Genomic DNA, 19764 nt, shown 5'->3' with positions numbered 1-19764 from the left:
TGCATGTATGTATGCATGTATGCATGTATGTATGTATGTATGGTCAGATCTGTTTCAGTCTGTTTTGCTCCCCCCTTTGCTTGATGGCTTAGCTTTGATGAGCTTGTTGCCTCTTTGCCTTGGAGAAAGGATCTTCTGTGATCTGCTGGGGGTCAAACCAGTAAGGCAGGAAGTTCTCTGGCAGACATGGGGAGGTAGTTTGGCATGGATGCGTGAAGCTGTAGTGCGAGACTTGGTCTCCGTTGTTGCATTCCTCCGATGATGCCTTCTGGTTGTGACAGACTTTCTGGCCTTCTGTGCTTACTGTTGTTGCTGTAGCACACACATGGTTCTTGAGTTTGGAGCTCGTTTGGTGGTTTCTTTATGAGTGATGGGTAGCCAGGATGGTGTTTCCTGGTACCTCTGGGTGTTTGTCAGTGGTTGACTGTGAGAGACCACTTTGTTCTGTGTTGTTGTAGAACAAGTGGTTGTCATCTTCATTATGAAGGTGTATCAGATGAATCGGTGGTCTTCCGTTCCATCGCCATCCTGTTCGTCATCCATGTTTACCTCATTTCCGATGAGAACTTTCAGTTGCCTCATTAGTTGCTCCATGTCTTCTGAGGGTAAACTGTCTTGTTCTTGGGCATACTCAGTGCTGTGCTTAACTGAGTGGTGCCGAGGTGGGTTTCTTGAGAAGCATGGCTGGTTCCATGACTTTTCCATGCGGTTGGTGTGGTATCTGTCATCGGCATGGGAGTCACGTTCTCTGTGCTTCTTACGAAGAACCGTGGTGTTGTCATGCCACTGGTTGTCTTCAAGTACAAGGCTTGTGTCTTGGCTGAAGGAGTTTGAAACTGTGGATGTTTTCAAACCTTTCTTTGAGGACATCTTCTGTTTGATGTGGGCCTTGTGTGTCAGGTCACGTAGCTGTTGAATTGTCATTGTGTCTGCGCAGGCCACAAGACCAAGATGATGACTTAATCCAGGGTGCAGGTTCCTCAGGAAGAGGGTTTTGAAGTTCACATCCTCTTCATGTTCAGGTGAGTTATGTGCACCAAAGAAGGCTTGTCGAAAACGGTGGTAGTAGGCTTGAGGAGTCTCCTGTCGACCTTGTTTGGTTTCCAAAGCGATTAACACACCATGTTCCGACTCTGGGCCTGTGAATTCTTTACTCAGTGTCTCACATAGCAGCTGGTAGTTTGACTTGACATGAGCAGGTTGTCGGTCTAGGAAGCTTCGTACCTCTGGACTGGATGTCGATCTGAGGAGGTAGAACCTGTCTCTGTCAGTCACATGTGGTCTCACCTCTAGGTGGAAGTTGATATCTCGGATGTAGGCTTCAATGTCTTGGCCCTCCGTGGAGTTCGGGTTGAACTGAGTGATATTCTTAACCAGCTTGTTGAGATCTTTAAAGGTCATCCCCTGTGCAGAATCTGCCTGGATGAGCTCTCTTTGTTTGTTGGCAGTGAACAGTTCTGTGGTGAAGGCTGGTGACATTTCGGGTTGTGGCCATTCACTTCTTTCACTGTATGCCAGTTCTTGGACGGAGGACTCTGTTCTGCTCAGCAGTGGTGATGCTGAGGGAGGTCTCTTGCTTCTTGGCTCTGGTTTCTGTTTGAAAATGTGCTGGAGTTCACTTCTGACCGCGTAGAGTTCGTCATTGACGTCATCTCGCTGTTGGGTCAGATGGTCGATTTCAGCACTGCACCTTTCCAGGTGGTCTTTCAGAGCAGTGATTTTAGAGTTCTTATCTTTAATATCAGCTTTGGCTTTCTCTAGCTGATGTTCAGTAGACTGGAGTTGGTTTACCAGGTGCTTCTGGACAGTCTTTAATTCTTGTTTGTCACGTTCAGTGACTGCAAGGGCTTCTTGGAGCTTGTCACCTTGTTTCTTTGTTTCTTGCTTCACTTTGTCGGGCCCTTCGAGTTCGACTTGAGCTTTCACTTTGAGCTGGTCAGTGCAGAGTTGAGTGTGCATCAGCTCTCTCAGGAACTCAGTGGTCTGACGCTTGAAGTCATCCTGTACTTTCACTTCCAGCTTGTCTATGCGGCTCTGGGCACGAGTCAGCTCCTCCTGCAGGTGGGTGATGTGCTTGTCGCTTAGCTTCAGCTGGGCTGTGAAGGCATTGCTTAGGGAACAGGTAATCTTGGTTAGTTCCACGTGGTTGTGGTTCTGGCTTGAATCATTTGTCAGGAATCTTCTCAGAATTATGATTATTATTAAAAATAATAACAGTTCAATTGTCTTTGGTGTGAGGCAGTCTGTAATGCCTCTGAGCCAGGCGTCCACGTCAGTGGGGTTTGTTGTCCCCGACATGTTGGCACGCTGGGGTGAAGAGACTGACACAGATCTGTGTGGGGCGTAAGCCTATATGTGGTTGAACAGCTAAGTGTCGTTTCAGTGACTGTACAACAATAGTGAAGTGTTGTAATGTCTAAGTGTTGGTCTCAGTGTAGATAGGTAGGCTAGTGATGTGGACACTTCGTCACTCAACTAAGTGAGGGAAAGAGAGAGAAAAAGGTTAAAACAAATCTCAATTGAAAGGGAAAGTTTTTTTTTTTTCAATGGGAGAAATATTTTTTTTATAAATATTTTCTATCAAGGAAAAGCTGGTTTCAACTTGTGATGTGAGGACTGTGTCACTCAACTGAGTAAAGGGAAAAAGAGAGAGAGGTTAAAACCAATTCCAATAAATAAATAAAAAACAAGAAAGAAAATTCTTAAGTAGGAGAAAAATTATTTTTCTCGTAAATGCTGCCTATCGGTGAGAATCTGTTTCCAGAAAGGTAAACAATATTATTGTTTATGTTTACAAGGAAAAATAATACAATAATAATGCTGACACCTTTTTCCGAGTTTTACAGGATTGACACCACACACCGTCAGTTGGACCGCTTACAGCTGAGATGCTATGAAGGCGATGGTTGCTCAACACTTGTCTCTGTTAATTGATCTTGGATAAGATGTTAAATTGTAAATTGTGTTTACAAAGACAGAGAGAGTATGGAGAACAAGAGAGGGTTTGATTACAAATCAAATACCTAATAATTGTTTTCTTTGGAAAAATTATCTTTCTCTTCCTTTAGACTCGATTGATGGTTCTTCCAGGTATGTTCCCTACAAATGTGAAGAAAGGGGATGGAATAAAGCAGGACAGAACAGGAAAGATGTAAGAAGGAAAGGAGGGAAGGAGATTGGATCCACAAATGGCTCTGGAGCCTTTGTCGAACTACGAGTATAGAACTGATAGTTGCCAACCAACTAAACATTCAAAAATAAAACTTTGTAAAGAGAGGGTTATCTCTGATTTATTTGAAACTTGTAGTGAGATACCAATGTCTCCTATTGAGGCTCAGGTGTTTCACTCCCAAGCTAGAATAAAATGAAAGAAAGTAATAAGGACAAAATAAGAAAAAGGGAAATTAAATAAAGAGGTAAATGAGTAAAATAGAATGGTTAAGTTTATAACCACAACTTGAGAAGGAGGTTACAACGCAATAACAATAAATGAGCAAGTAGGAGTCTAACAATATTTGTAATAGGGAAAATGTTGGTTGAATAAGTTTACTTAACTTTCAAAGTTTAAGACTTATTCACCTGAAGTGATTAAATCTAAAAGAGAAATTTAGAAATTAGGAAAATTATGAAATTAGAATTTATTAAAATAAATCTAAAAGTCATTAGAAATTATGTTTAGGAAAATAAAATTTCAATTTTAAATTTCCTTGTTTTAAATCAAATTAGAATTTGACAATTAATAATCACAAACCAGCATTTTCTTTTTCAAGTAAAATGCAGGTAAACGAAATTAATAATTGTGAACCAAAATTTTCCTTTTCACAGAAAAATATGGGTAAAGTATAAAATGAGACAGGTAAAATAGGAAAGAAGAAAAGACCAACAGGTGTAAAAGTCAAGGTGTTTAAATGGTTAAATCACTTTAACGTTCTTCAAACAGACACTGTATTTATCCACTGATGTTAATACTAATGACAAACGTAAATAATGCTTAAGGCTTTAGCATATAGGCCTCACTGTAAACAACTGCCTAGGTTAGGTTAGCTTAGCCAAGGGTTAGCAGCTAGCTTAGCCACCAAAGGGTTTGTTTACACTGTGGTCAGGGCTTTGCTGTGGCTCTGATCATGCGAGTGTGACGGAAAAAAACTACAGAACCCATAATGCACTGCAACAAGTAGGAGGAGTCAGTAGCCAGAAGGAAATGGAATCAGGTTAATTTAGATGCAGGTGTGTGTGCATGTGGTTGAAGGCTTTTTCCCACTACACCAAGAGCCAAAGTTGAAGCAATTTGAACTGCCTGGAGTCTTCAGACGTTTAAAATGTGCCAGAATTTAGTCAAGACTTGAGATTACTGTGTTTTAAAAGCTTTGTTGCTGCACTGCGGAAGAGTTTCGACTACAAAGGTTCCAGCGAGCTGCTCCTTTCCATAGCAGTGTTTGGAATATACAAATGCTTAATCAACAGACAGTAAGCACTGTGAAGTATGATGCCGATCATGAACCAACGAGACTGAAAGTTTATGTGTCACAAGACTTGCGCCAGCTACACAGTGAACGAGTGTTCGGATGTTCGCGATGCCATTCGTTTATCGGCTGTGTTGTGAACTGCGTGGGGTTGGAATGCTGTGACCGTGAGTGAATTTCATCTAGTTTTGGACAGGCCTCAGATATTCTGATTGCACATTGGACTTCAGGTAGGCCTTGAACAGTTCATCCTCACTCCGAAACGGAGCCTTAAATCACAACTGACTCTTGGAAAAGATTGGTTTAGCGGACTTTTATCCCATACTTCACACAGCACATTCACACACATCTACACAAGCCCACAAACATCGAGCATCCTTCTCTTGAACGCTTTGCTTAAGGACAAAACTTTCCAATGCATTTTGTTTGGTTTGCTTCCCTTATGGACTTTGAACTGAAAATGACTTGATAGCTTCACAAGCATTGTGTCTGAATATTGATCGACATTGTTTAGATTTGTTTAGGTCACTTATCTTTGAAGACTCGTAAATTCTTCTATCTGTTCTGAAAGATGATTGTGATCTAATGATTGTTCATTTGATGATTATGTCATAAGATAATTTTTTTTTTGTTCTCGTAATTGTTTTTGCACTTTGATATGCTTTGAATAAGCAAGATGTAGGAAAAAAGGAAACGAGTCCCCATTTTGAGTTAAATTAAAAAAGAACGTTTTTTAATTGTAAAAGTGAGCTTATTTTGGCATTTGTATTGTTCTGTGAAGCGTGATTGGGGTTACAGGCCTATCTAGAATCACTACGTCACAGAAAATGGCGCCCGAACAGGGACTTGAAAACTTGAAAATTTGTAAACCTTATAGTATTTGAAGCAAAGTATAGGATGATCCTTATTTTGATGAAATGCTTTTTTGTTTATTTATCTGCTTGAGTCTAACCGTGATGAACTAAGTTGTAAGATGTAACTGAAACTTATTTAAGTGCATTTACTAGATGTGAATTGTGTAGAAACTAACTCAAGTCTTTGAATTTGTGGAGTTAAGCTTGTAATTAATAACCAAGGAGGGTGTAATCTCAGTTGTGAACTATGGGTTATCACAAGTGTTTATATGTGAGTGGTATTATTGTGAAGTGATCAATTGTTTATTTGTTTTGCACTTCATATACTGATAACATATACAATATCCCATCTCTCTCTTACACAATACATAATGGCAGATGCTTTTCACCCATCATCAACCTTTGTGGATATTGATGTTCCAGATGTTGCCACTCCAGTCTGGATGCCTGGCCTGCAAACTCAGGTGTCCAACTATCCCTATACCCCCATTCAATCCACTGCATTACAATCAAGAACCCATGTACAGTTCGCTCCCTCAACCTTTTCCCCTAATACGTCAGTGCAACCTCTTGTATGGGATGGAAACCAAGACCAAATGCAACTGTGTACTCCTTCTCCAGCAGGGACAGTAGGGGATGGTTCTCAAGTGTCTTCAGGGGCCCAGTATGAATTACCTGGGACGTTTCCCACACCTGCAAGGGAGATTGGACATCTTACCACCCAGGTCCAGGTTAACTGGGACAAATTGTTTGATCTCCTGGAGAAACAAGAGGCAGCTGTAAGTGCGCTTACTAGTGAATTGAAACAGAGTTCTTCACAACATGAAAGTCAATTAAAAAGTCTCGCTGATAAAGTGGACAACCATACACAACAAATTTCAAAGATTTTGTCAGATAACAAACAACAGACTGAATCTGAGACTGACCAAATGGTGAAGACAATGAAGTTGTTAACAACCGATGAACTTCAAGAAAGTAAAAAGTCCCTGCTATCCGATATTCGATTCATGGTAGAGCAACTTCAAAAGGAAGTCCAAGAAGACATCAAAGCTGTCCAGCAAAACTTTCAAAAAAGTCATGATGGACTTGTTAAAGATTTCTCAGGCATTAAAGCTGTCCAAAAAAACTTTCAAAAAAGTCACGACGAATTTGTTAAAGATTTTTCACATTGGACCCTTCAGCTTGACCGCCTAAGTGATAAAGTAAATGAACTGCCAGTGAGTCCCGAACACAAAACTACTCTGAACCCTCCGAAGGGAGCTGAATTGTCACAGCCTTCCATTGCTGTATCACCTCCACTAAATGCTGTTGCTGTCAAGAGTGACCATCTCAAGTTAACATTCCCTACGTTTGGAAGACCGTCAGATGACTCAGATCCTTTGTTGTATATAATCAAATGTAAGGATTTTCTTGCTTTACATCCTCTGTCTGATCCAGAAATTCTAGCTACTTTCAGAACAGTCCTATATGGCACGGCCCGAGATTGGTGGGAGGTAGCCAGAGCTACGATAACTACCTGGGGTGAGTTTGAATCGGCATTCCTTACTGCTTTTCTTTCTGAAGACTATGAGGATGAACTCGCTGAACGTGTCCGAATTCGAACTCAAGGTGAGAGAGAGTCGGTAAGGGACTTTGCCTTTACGTACAGAGCACTTTGTAAAAGGTGGAACCCTAGTTTAACAGAGCCTGAATTAGTTAAGATGATTCTAAAAAACCTAAAACCCTACTTGGCCAGCCAGCTGCGTGGTCGGGTGTCATCTGTGGAAGAAATGGTACGACTTGGACAACAACTGGAAAAGGATCATCTTCAACAGTTACAGTATGACTACCGTTTGAGTTCCAAACACAGTCAAGCTGGGTCTAAAGGTCCAAATGTCAACAGACCTGCAGACAAACCCCAAGTGCAGTGCTGGAGGTGTAAGGGCCATCATGCTCCTGGTAATTGCCCACGGTTTACCTTGTCCTCACAGTCTGCTCCACCGTCTAGCCAACATGCTATTAATACGCAACCAACCTTTCCTTCAAAATTCAGAGGTAGACCTAGTAACAATTCTGTAGCTATTGCAAATGCCTTACCTACAAAAGTCAGTTCCACACCTGGACAAAAAAATTTTGTTGTACTGCAACAATTAATTGTACCTGTCAGTATTGGTACTTGGATAGGTAAAGCCATCGTCGACACGGGGGCAAGCTATACCCTAATCCATGAAAGCTTATGGAAAGATCTAGATCCCACAGAACAAAGCCTGAGTCCATGGACTCTTGGACCTTTATATTTGGCCAATGGAAAGGCTGAAGTGCCTTTGGGATGGTTGAATATTTCACTTAAATTACATGATCAAATTTGCCCCTTACCTGTTGCTGTGCTGACAACCAAAGTTTTTGCTTATTGTATTGTTTTGGGACTAGACTTTATCTTCTTTAGTGGAATGCAGATAAACGTCTCTCAGGGACAGTATTCATTTATCTCTGATCCAGACGTGGACTACTTTTTTCAGCCTGGTCATGCCAGTGTGCCTTTACCTTCACCAATGGGGTCTCCATGTCTGCCAGGTGGAAATACAGCTCATCGTTCTATACCAAGTATTTCATTATTAAGTTCTGTTCCACCCTTAATGTTACCCTTATCCTTGAATGATAGTGGCAATGAGGATGACCTAACACTCATCAATCAAGCAGTGGATGCAGCTTACTTACCAATTGATCATAAGCAACAGTTAAGTCACATCCTACAAACAAATCCTCAGGTGTGCACCCTTCGTCTGGGACGGACGGATGTACTCCAACATCAAATCTACACACATCATCAAATACCTATAAAGCAACGACCTTATCGTATGTCTCCTTCCAAACAAGCCATTGTGAACCAGCAGCTCCAGGAAATGTTGAAGACCGGCATTGTGGAACCTTCAAAATCAGGATGGTCTTCCCCGGTAGTTCTAGTACCGAAAAAAAATGGACAACTTCGATTCTGCGTTGATTATCGCAGATTAAATGCTATAACTGACAGTGATGCATACCCACTACCAAACCTTACTGAAATCTTGGAATCACTTTCAGGATCTACTATCTTCTCCACTCTAGACCTTAATAGTGGGTACTGGCAAGTTACTATGGATGCTTCCAGTAAAGCAAAGACTGCCTTTACCACCTCTGCTGGGCTATTTCACTTCAATGTAATGCCCTTTGGGCTTAAAAACGCCCCAGCCACCTTCCAACGTCTTATGGAGACTGTCTTGGGAGAACTACGAGGAAGTATTTGTTTTGTGTATATCGACGATATTATCGTCTATTCTTCGTCTGTTACTCAGCATTTCCTTGACCTCCAAGCTGTTTTCCATAAGTTACAAGAAGCTGGCTTAACCATAAATCTTCGGAAAAGTAAGTTTTGCTTGCCTGAAGTGACATTCCTAGGTCATGTAATTAACATCCACGGCATTACAGCTGACCCGAGTAAGGTGGAAGCTATTCGAAACTATCCAGTTCCAAGAAATCTGAAGGAAGTCCAACGATTTCTTGGACTAGCCGGGTGGTACCACCGGTTTGTTGCAAACTTTTCCAGAATTGCCGAACCACTTAATTCATTAAAGAAAAAAGGCAGATCTTTTCAATGGACACCACAGTGCCAACAAGCCTTCGAAGAACTGAAAACCTGCTTGATGACTCCACCCATCCTCGGACATCCCAATTTTGAGCATCCCTTCATTGTGTATACAGATGCCAGTGAGACTGGACTGGGTGCGGTCTTGACCCAAAAAAGAGGACAAGGTACAGAGGAGGTAATCGCCTATGCCAGCCGAAATCTTAATCCTGCTGAGTCAAACTACTCTGCAACAGAAAAAGAATGCTTAGCCGTAATATGGGCATTAGATAAGTGGCAGCACTATCTTGAACATAGAATGTTCACTGTCGTTACAGATCACTCTGCTCTGCAGTGGGTGATGAATTCTCCAAAAACCACCAGCCGTCTCATTCGATGGGCTCTGCAGTTACAGAAGTACGATTTCATTGTTGAATATCGGAAAGGGAAATTAAATACAGCACCGGATGCTCTTTCACGAATTACCCCCCATGCAAGTTGTAATTTGTATTCAAATCAAAAGGATGTGAATACTCTTCCAGTTACAGATGAACTAATATGGGAGAAACAGCACAGTGATTGTGAAAATACTCCAAACTTTGGCTGTTGATAAAGGGAGTCAGCAGACAAAATATGAAGTCATCGAAGACAAGCTGTACCTAAAAACGCTGTCCGACAAGCAGTCACACTACCGTATCTTCCTCCCTAGGGATCTTATTTCACCTATACTGGAACACTATCACAGTGACCCCACAAGTGGGCATGCTGGCATCTTTAAAACTTACAAAAGAATTCAGGATGTCGCATTCTGGCCGGGGATGTGGTCCGATATAAAACAATTTGTAAAGAGATGTGTAAAGTGCCAAACCCTAAAAACAGACCAACGGAAACCTGCTGGAAAAATGCAGAAGATTAACAGCACACGACCAAATCAAATAATGGGTGTGGACATCATGGGACCACTACCCCGTAGCACCAATCAAAATGAATACCTTTTAGTATTTGTTGACTACTTCACCCGTTGGATCGAACTGTTTCCTATACGTACAGCTACAGCAAGGAGTGTTGCAACTGTATTCAGAAAAGAGATACTAACAAGATGGGGAGTACCGGACTTTCTTATATCCGACAGAGGTACCCAATTCGTATCTGCAATATTTAAAGAACTATGTGAGAATTGGAATGTCACGCCAAAATTGACAACCGCTCATCATCCGCAAACAAACATGACCGAACGGGTAAATCGAACTCTTAAAAGTATGATTGCGGCATATGTAGAGGACAGTCATAAACGATGGGACCAATACCTGCCAGAAATCAGGTTGACTATAAATTCTGCAGTGCAGGAAACCACAGGAATGTCTCCTGCAGAACTCCACATAGGAAGGAAGCTACAGGGGCCAATGGATAAGATTCTGAAAGGTAGAAGCCATGATCTGTCACCAAATGCACCCCGCTATGACACTGTATATCATTTAAAGCAACTGCAGGCAAGAGCACAAGAGAACTGTAAGAAAGCCCATCTAAGACAGCTTCGAAATTACAACAAGAATCGAAGGGACATTCTATTCAATGAAAGAGACAGGGTATGGATGAGGCATTTCCCACAGTCCAGTGCAAAGGACCATTTCACAGCCAAACTTGCACTAAAATGGAAAGGACCCTACAGGGTAATCCAACAAATGGGGCCAGTAAATTACAGAATAGCACTGGAGTCTACTGGCGAAGATGTTCGTGTTGTTCATGTTTGTAATTTAAAACCCTGTTATCCAACATCCACTGAATTAGAAGCACAAAACAGACAAAAGCTTGTCGACCTCTTTCAAGAATCCTCTGATGAGGACGAAGAATTCTTAGGATTTTAATGTTTCAACATCTCATAAGGAACCATGAGATGTTTTGTCCAATGAAGGGGGAGTGTGACGGAAAAAAACTACAGAACCCATAATGCACTGCAACAAGTAGGAGGAGTCAGTAGCCAGAAGGAAATGGAATCAGGTTAATTTAGATGCAGGTGTATGTGCATGTGGTTGAAGGCTTTTTCCCAGTACACCAAGAGCCAAAGTTGAAGCAATTTGAACTGCCTGGAGTCTTCAGACGTTTAAAATGTGCCAGAATTTAGTCAAGACTTGAGATTACTGTGTTTTAAAAGCTTTGTTGCTGCACTGCGGAAGAGTTTCGACTACAAAGGTTCCAGCGAGCTGCTCCTTTCCATAGCAGTGTTTGGAATATACAAATGCTTAATCAACAGACAGTAAGCACTGTGAAGTATGATGCCGATCATGAACCAACGAGACTGAAAGTTTATGTGTCACAAGACTTGCGCCAGCTACACAGTGAACGAGTGTTCGGATGTTCGCGATGCCATTCGTTTATCGGCTGTGTTTTGAACTGCGTGGGGTTGGAATGCTGTGACCGTGAGTGAATTTCATCTAGTTTTGGACAGGCCTCAGATATTCTGATTGCACATTGGACTTCAGGTAGGCCTTGAACAGTTCATCCTCACTCCGAAACGGAGCCTTAAATCACAACTGACTCTTGGAAAAGATGGGTTTAGCGGACTTTTATCCCATACTTCACACAGCACATTCACACACATCTACACAAGCCCACAAACATCGAGCATCCTTCTCTTGAACGCTTTGCTTAAGGACAAAACTTTCAAATGCATTTTGTTTGGTTTGCTTGAAAAATGACTTGATACCTTCACAAGCATTGTGTCTGAATATTGATCGACATTGTTTAGATTTGTTTAGGTCACTTATCTTTGAAGACTCGTAAATTCTTCTATCTGTTCTGAAAGATGATTGTGATCTAATGATTGGTCATTTGATGATTATGTCATAAGATAAAAAAATGTGTTCTCGTAATTGTTTTTGCACTTTGATATGCTTTGAATAAGCAAGATGTAGGAAAAAAGGAAACGAGTCCCCATTTTGAGTTAAATTAAAAAAGAACGTTTTTCAATTGTAAAAGTGAGCTTATTTTGGCATTTGTATTGTTCTGTGAAGCGTGATTGGGGTTACAGGCCTATCTAGAATCACTACGTCACACGAGGGTCAGAGTTCCCCCGGAAGCGTTGGTTAAGACTTCCGTGTCACGATTGTAACTATGGCGACAAAACAAACGCTAGTGGGCAAACACGTGAATTGCAGTTTGTAAACTGTTTAAGCATGTTACATGAACTGGCGGCACATTTCAACCATAGACAGTATGATTTCAACACTGTTCAAAGAATATGCACGTACAGTCGATCATATTACGTGAAATGTCGGCGCATTTCAAACTGTACAACTAAAGTACAGTTACGAGTAAAGTCGTTTTTACGATGTGGGGCTTCACTCAGTTGTTTAAGAGTGAGATTAGCTTTAAAGGGCAGCTTTGCGCTGTAATAGATGGAACAATAGCGATCTCGGCGGATCGTCTCTGTGCAATGTTATCTGAGCACACGAAAACAACAGGGTTGTAAACTGTTGGTTAAGTTTCAACGTCAAGCTTTACTTGACACAACTTTAAATAACTCCTATTCAACTACATTCGGACATACGCAGTGTTTACACGAGAATGAATTGAACAGACACAGATAAGTTTATAGTTTATCACGGGGATTGCCGTGGGACACGCACGGACAACCTGAGAAATAAAGACTAATCTGTGAGGAGAATATTCGTCCTTGCAGTGGAACACGCACTGAGTGACAATCAGATAAATAAGGACTAAGTTAACGTTAACGTTAGACGAGGAACACGCTCATCCGTTCTTTACATGGTTATTTTAATTACTGCAGTTTTAATTTCGTTAAGCTCTCTGGCTGATACAAACACACATAAGTTACAGCTTTGAAAGACGCTGGAACACGCAGACGTCAGTAGCCTAAGCTATAATCAAAGTATTTCAGAGATTGAGGGAACACGCCCAATTCTTACCTTATTGTTGTGTGAGATTTTATATCTTGGGTTATTTTACTGCAGTTGAAAATAGAAATAAAAATAGGGAGGCAAACTAGACTAGACTAAACAGCTCGAGTAGCAGGCAACAGCATTCAAACAGGGCGCGCGCACAGCGCGCTCTCCATACGTCACACACAGACTCTCAGAGGTTCGGATCCCTTATCCGCACAATATGAAAAGATAAATGACTTGGTAATATGCTTACAATTTAGGTTAAACTTCCCGCATTCTCTCCACCATAAAATGTAGCGTTTATACGCCCACGTATAAATATTATTAAGTATTATTCATAACGGAATATGACCAATAATTAATATTTTAATTATTTTTAATTATTTTCAGAATTTACTGTAGCAGAATCAATAGTATGATCATTTTATCAGTTCATCCAATGAACAGAAAGCATAAACAAGTATTAACTCTAGGAAATATAATATCTTCCTGGCCAAGAAAGAATTAATCCCCAGCTAACAATAAATTACGAAGTAAATTAAGGGTAACAGCATAGGTAACTTAAATCGAAGTTCAAGACAATAAATCTGATAAGCACACATGAGTAATCTCTTTTAAATACAAACAATACTTTATTGATTATATAGGCTACTAACACATAAAGCTAATATCTAACACAAACACACGCATACACATTCATACGAGTTGCAGAAAGAAAGAGAGAGAGAGAGAGAGAGAGAGAGAGTTTTAAGAGATGAGATGATTAAATCCCAAGTTTCTATGCACTAATAAGACACAATCTGAATGAACCATCAAACATTAATTTAACCCTTCTATCGTTTTAAGACAGGTTATTAAATGTATCAATGCACCAGTTAAGATTTTAGCCTGGAGGTACTTGCGTCTTTGCTTTTCCTTTTGGGAATTCCTTTTGTTGCATAAAAGGGGGGTTTCCCTTTGTTCCTTCGTCGGCTGGCCTCCTCGTGCTTGGATAAATGTCTGTGGCGTTCCAGTCACGTGGTGTGCTGGAGCTGCTGAATGAAAAGTCTTTGAAGTTGAAAGTGTTCGTTGCAGCCGTGAATAGTTGACCGAAACTTTGCCGCAAAACTTTACTTAAAACCGAGACTTTCAATCGGAAAAGAAAAATAACACAAAGAAAGAAATGAAATGAGATATGGAGAGTAGTTTGATGACTGGAAATGAATCTAACCCATCTGATCTTAATTTGGGTTGGTCTGCTCCTCAGTTACATGGTTACTAGTCTTGCTTTAGATCTTCATCTTTTTCTGCCCATCTTTGTTCTGCCTTTGTTGAGAGAGTTCTTCTTCTAAAACTTTGTTTGGGTCTTAAGACTTTAAACTCAAAGTTTGTCCAACCTCCAGGATGAGTTCTGGCCAATTAGACACTGGCTAAATTTAGGAGGTGGCGTTCTTTTCAGTTCTGATCGTAAATCATGCTTATCTGTGCTCTCCTTACTAACAGAGAGAACAGAGGCCACAGTTTAGACATTGTCAGTATTATAAGAATACGAAACATTTTGCACAGATTTCAATCAAGCCATCTTCTGAATCATGAGCATACGATCATATTGATATGAAACACAACACACTTTCATTCAAACATCTAACAGTTATAACAATTACATGAATTATATGGGATCTAAGCATATTAGACACACATTTATTGTAGACACAAAATCGAATCATTGTAGTTGCATGATGTTTGATTTATAAGTCCGTTGAAAATTGTTCTTGAATGATTTTATGTATAGTTAGGTAAAATCTCAGTTCTCTGGTTTGAAAAGAAGAGAATTGGTTTGTTCGTTCAGAGGTCCTTAAGGAGGAGGGGGTCTGGAATGTTGTGGGCTCGAGTTGTGTCATCTCTGAACCAATCATTCTTTTCCAAGCTATCTCACATTGACAAGTTCTTCCTTTAGCTGGGCTCATAAAAGTTCTTTGTTGGGGGTTTTCGTTGGTTAGCATAGACTAGCTGGAGACTGTGAATGATTCATGGCTCTGGGTTGAGTTTCAAGGATTTTGATAGGTTAACGTCTCTTTGTGTGTAACGTTTATGGGCTTAAGACAGCCCTGGGGTCACGGGTATTTCCTGCTGAAATCTGTTTGTCTCTCGTGGGACCTTGGGTCTCACGTCATCTCTTGACCAGTCAGTGTTTTGGCACAAATCTAGCATTGTCCATTCATTATTTAGTTAGTGCTGGGGGCTCCTTTAATTAGTCAGACCGGTGATGCCGGACCCGATGGCAAGATTGATGACGATCATGAGGTGTTCTGAACAAATCTTCCTCTTTGTGCGGCAGGAAGTGGGAAGTTTGAACTAATTTTCTGGAAGAAGATTAGTTGGTGGTTGGTTTCTACCCATTGTCGTTACAGTAATTTCTATTGAAAAACGCATTTAAATATATTTGGAATTACACACTTGTAATGTTGAAGTTGCAATTTAGTACATTTAAAATATGTTAACTTTAAAATGTCATATTGAATAACACAGTTTAAATTACTTTGCATGAGCTTTAAAATGTTAGTCAACACATCAAAATAAGCATACTTATTTAAAGCATGACCAAAAAAATGTTTTAAAATGAACTTCAAAGTAAAGTTTTCACTTTACATTATTGCAAAGTGCACTTTTTAGAAGTTGACTTAAGAAACATTCATGAATTTTTTCATGCATTTATGTTAAATTATCTGCAAGTACAGTTTTGTAAAATATATGAGATTCGAATTACACATACAAGTGCACATTCAATAGCATCTTTTTTATTTTTTTTATGAATTTATAATTCATATTTTTTGCGCCTACATATAAAGCGTGAAACTGCCTTTGCAAAGTATCAGTATGCTGTAGAAGAAGTGCAACACAATGAGCTCCAGGAGCAGGAGGCAATTGAGGCTCAGAAGAACAGCGACGAGGAGCTTCAACTACACAAGGTAACCAACATCACCATGCCATCCATCTCATTCAAGTACAACACTGATCTTAAATACTCGAGGTTTAATAAGTCAGATTTACACTACAGTGTTTGAAACGCAGCACTGTATTAAAATCTTCTTTCTACTGAACATACAAACTTAATATATACTCTTCTTGACAGTAGTGAATAAATATTGCTTCCTTCTTTCACAGGACGCATTCGTGGAGTTCTTAAATGGACCTCAACTTTTCGACAGCATGTTTGCTGAGGATCCTGATGCAGAGAAACTGGCTCTCCTCCCCGAAATTGAAGCACTGCTGCAGACATATCCTTATTATGAATAGCAAAATATACAAATCAAACCACAAATGAAAGCAATACATTATAATACACTCTTAAACATAGGGTTCTTTTTTGGCATTGAAGTTTCCCTGAAGAACCTCTAACATTCATGGAGCTTTTCTTTAGATTAGATGTTCTTTAGATTTTTAAAAAGCTCTTCAAACTAAGAAAAAAAATGTTATTTTAAGAACTGTTTCCTGAAACGTTGACCAACCATTGAAAAATGGTTCTTCTATGGCATCACTGCAAACTTTTGGAACCTTTATTTTTAAAGAGGACCTATTATGCTTTTTATATTTTGAGCTCCTTGTGATAATAACTTTTAGGGCAAATATCAAAAATATAATTTACGTCTTTTAGTTTGTCAAAGTGCCGTTTTTGAAGTGTGCACATGTGCGAACGTGCTCTAGTACGTAAGAAGGAGCCTATGACTGAATCTGAAACTTAGTTTCAATATTTGTCCTCAGATGCCATGTCTGTAATTTATAGAACAAATCTAGCATTGATTCGATCTCAAGTGGATTAATTAAAAAACGTTATTATTCCACCATGTTCGTGACATCATTAAAAACGTGGTTGAATGACAAATTTGCGACAATACAGTTTCAGGGAAACTGTCGAGACGATCTAGTTGATTTCTTCAACAATGCATCGTACTCTGGTAGTTAAACAGCGAGTTATGTCGTTGTTCGGGAAACACATCCTAGTGTGTTGCTGACAGACACGGAAGAGAGGTGCTGAAACAATGTCAAATATGTTTTAAAAAATGTGTTTTTTGAACTTCCAAGCATGAAAACCTATTCTAGTAGAGCCCAAAAGCAACATCAAGACTGTAAAATGGCCTCTTTAAGAGTGCAGATGAGGGAACAGCTGTTAAAAATGACTCAGAATAATCCATTTACCTTGACAATCCATTTACATTTAGGAGCAAAATGGAAGTTCTATGTGTGCAGATATTTGATGCGGGTTTGGCTCAGCTTGCTCAGAGAACGGCTGAGGTGGAATCCTTTTTAACCTGTTCCCATGAGGCAGTGGCTGACAATCAGCGCAAAGCAGCGCAAATAACAGCTGACTTTGAAAACTCCAGGAGACAGGTTGGTTTCTTCTCCCTCAGTCACACAAGACAACCTGTTTCTCACCAGTTGAATACATTAAAACGCTCACAAATTAAATTCTGTTCTATTGCAGAAGATTGCAGAAATGCAACAGATCACAGACGCCGAGCTTCTTGAAGCTCACATCACTTCCTGCCATGAACAGGCTGACCAGTTGAATGAAACCCTCATGAGTCTTGAACTGCGACTGGTGGACCAGCTGGAGGTCAGAATAAAAATACCTATTGTTAATGTAATATTAATTACGGAGCATATCACCTAAATGAGTGGAAGTTTCACAATGCTTTTTTTTTTTTTAAAGGACATCTTCAAAGACTTTGAGAGGAACATCTCAGACATGGTTGGAGGGTTCATTGAAAATGTGCAAGGGATATATCCTTTATCTAACAAAGCAAAACAAAAATACTTTTATTTTATTGGTAAGGCTTCTTTAACTCTGACACACATTCGCACTGTGTCGAGACCTGGAGAACCGGTACCATGAACACCAGCTTGTGATTGCCTTGGCAACACTGGAGAAGGTGGTTAAAGGCGAGCTAGAGGAGAAAATACCGGATGATCTGTTAATGGTCAGTGGAAAACTGTCTTCATGATCACTTAATTTGTGTATAATTATGAATAATTAAGAAGTCAAAAGCCATCGTAACTACATGCCAGACACTTATTTTTAGTATTGACTGATCCTTCGTCCTCATTTCCTATGCTGCCCTGTAGCTCCTGGTAGATAAAGACACAGTGACCAATGCAGTCAGTGCTTCTCACGACTCAGCCCTTCAGAAGATTGATAACAGGGAGGATGAGCTACTGGCACGGGTCAAAAGCTGGATGAGCGATCTGCTGAAATCGGTACTTGATTATGAACACGCTTCCTGTGAACTGCTTAACAATATTATTATATTACGTTGTGTCCTACCGTGCAGCTGTCCAGGATCAGAACAACCTTTTATTATTAAATAAAATGTAAATCTTTTTTGTTTGTGTTAATAGATACACAATGATGAGGTGAAGAGGAATCGCAAGCGCATCTCAGAGATCCAGAACTACATTCGTTTTGTAAAGGATGAGCTGGAGGACATGGCATCATCTGAGGACAATTAAAATGTTTCTCTTGTCAGATCCAGAATATATATATATATATATATATATATATAGCTATTGTATGTATATATAATAAACTATTTTTGCTAATTTTGTTGTTAGATGTTGATAAGTATGCAGCTGAATTAACTTTGTTTTGTTTATTACATTTTGAGATCATCAGTTTTACAAGAATGTTGTAGGGTTTGTTTTTGTACTTTATGCAATGCTTCCATCTACAGACGAGTAAAGAGTGCTGCAGCAATTCCATTTGTTGAGAGAAAGAGAGAGATAGAGAGAAAGAGAGAGAGAGAGAGTTGTTTGAATCTCTTTATTTACGAAAAAAAAAAAAAAAACCTTTCTTTTTTTTCCTTTTTTTAACCAAAAGTTTTTGGTTTTTAAAAATGTCCCCCTTTTTTTTTTTTTTTTTTACAATTGAACAAAACATCTCACATAAAAAATAATTTCCAAGACACTCAAAAAAATACAATAATTTTACGTGCATATATTGCTTCACAACATATTTAAAAATTACCTACCACCATTTTTAAACATTCAGAAATAGGTTTTCCTCATGATCTATAGTGCACAACACTCCACTTAAACCCCATGGGCCCTATCTTGCACCCAGCGCAATTGACTTTGTACACCGACGCATGTATCATTCCTATTTTGCACCTGCGCACAGCGGACTTTTCCCTCCACAGACGCACGTCGGTATATTAGGAAATTAACTTGCGCTGCAAGTTAAAAAATTTACTATTTTGCAGGTTTAGAAAACAATTCCGCCACTGACCAGGAAAAACATGTTATTCATATGCTATTTTAAGGGCGCATGCTTGGCCATAATCAATGTAGCGTGTGCACAACGCGCATGCACTTTGATTCTCTCATCTACACAGAAGCAGCAGTTTTCATTTTTGCAAATCATACATAATTACAAGGAAAAATATTAACACACGAGGGAAATCATTGTTGTGTCCATGAAGATGTGAAAAAATAGGCATAAATCTAGCTTACACATTTACCCAAATTATTATACGCCTGTTTAACCGAAGCTAATTTGGGTGGGTTTCTCCCATCCCCATACAATGTCACTTCTCTGTGTTTTATGGCCCTGACGAGAACGTCGGTCTCCTCGGCTGTGAACCGCTACTGGCACGCGCCTGGCAAAACCGCCGTTATAATAGCAAACCGCCATGGAACAAGCGCGCCTGCTTTTAAAGGGAATGTGAGATAACAATCTGATTGGTTCTTCTAGGACAGGGGTTCTCAACCTTTTGCAAAGGCTGGGCCAAAAAACTGAATAGTTGTGATATATGACAGCGCTGAGCGCGTCTCTCTCTGGCTCAGCGCCAACTAACGCGCGAACGCAGATTTGAATTTAGAAGTCGATGAACACGCGATCTGAACGTTCTAATCAGTGTGATCAATCGTACGCGTCCAATGGTTAACTAGCGATCACATGTGGTGATGATGCTTCTTATGTTCGTTTTGGA

General features: G+C 39.9%; 1 protein-coding gene across 1 annotated transcript in view; it reads left to right on the top strand.

Moving 5' to 3' along the window:
• LOC311304861 (dynein regulatory complex subunit 3-like) overlaps positions 1–18310 on the top strand; it is a 28281-nt gene extending 9971 nt beyond the window's left edge. The window contains exons 5-12 of the mRNA XM_084432207.1: positions 15628–15747; positions 15944–16042; positions 16997–17167; positions 17262–17393; positions 17490–17562; positions 17636–17757; positions 17903–18034; positions 18176–18310. Coding sequence (XP_084288333.1) covers positions 15628–15747; positions 15944–16042; positions 16997–17167; positions 17262–17393; positions 17490–17562; positions 17636–17757; positions 17903–18034; positions 18176–18286 — 960 coding nt within the window. The 3' untranslated portion in view covers positions 18287–18310. The remainder of the gene's footprint in view (positions 1–15627; positions 15748–15943; positions 16043–16996; positions 17168–17261; positions 17394–17489; positions 17563–17635; positions 17758–17902; positions 18035–18175) is intronic.
• The last annotated feature ends 1454 nt before the right edge of the window (positions 18311–19764 follow it).

Source organism: Rutilus rutilus, assembly GCF_951802725.1.
Source record: "Rutilus rutilus genome assembly, chromosome: 1".
Taxonomy (NCBI): domain Eukaryota; kingdom Metazoa; phylum Chordata; class Actinopteri; order Cypriniformes; family Leuciscidae; genus Rutilus; species Rutilus rutilus.
This window is presented reverse-complemented; position numbering and strand designations above follow the sequence as displayed.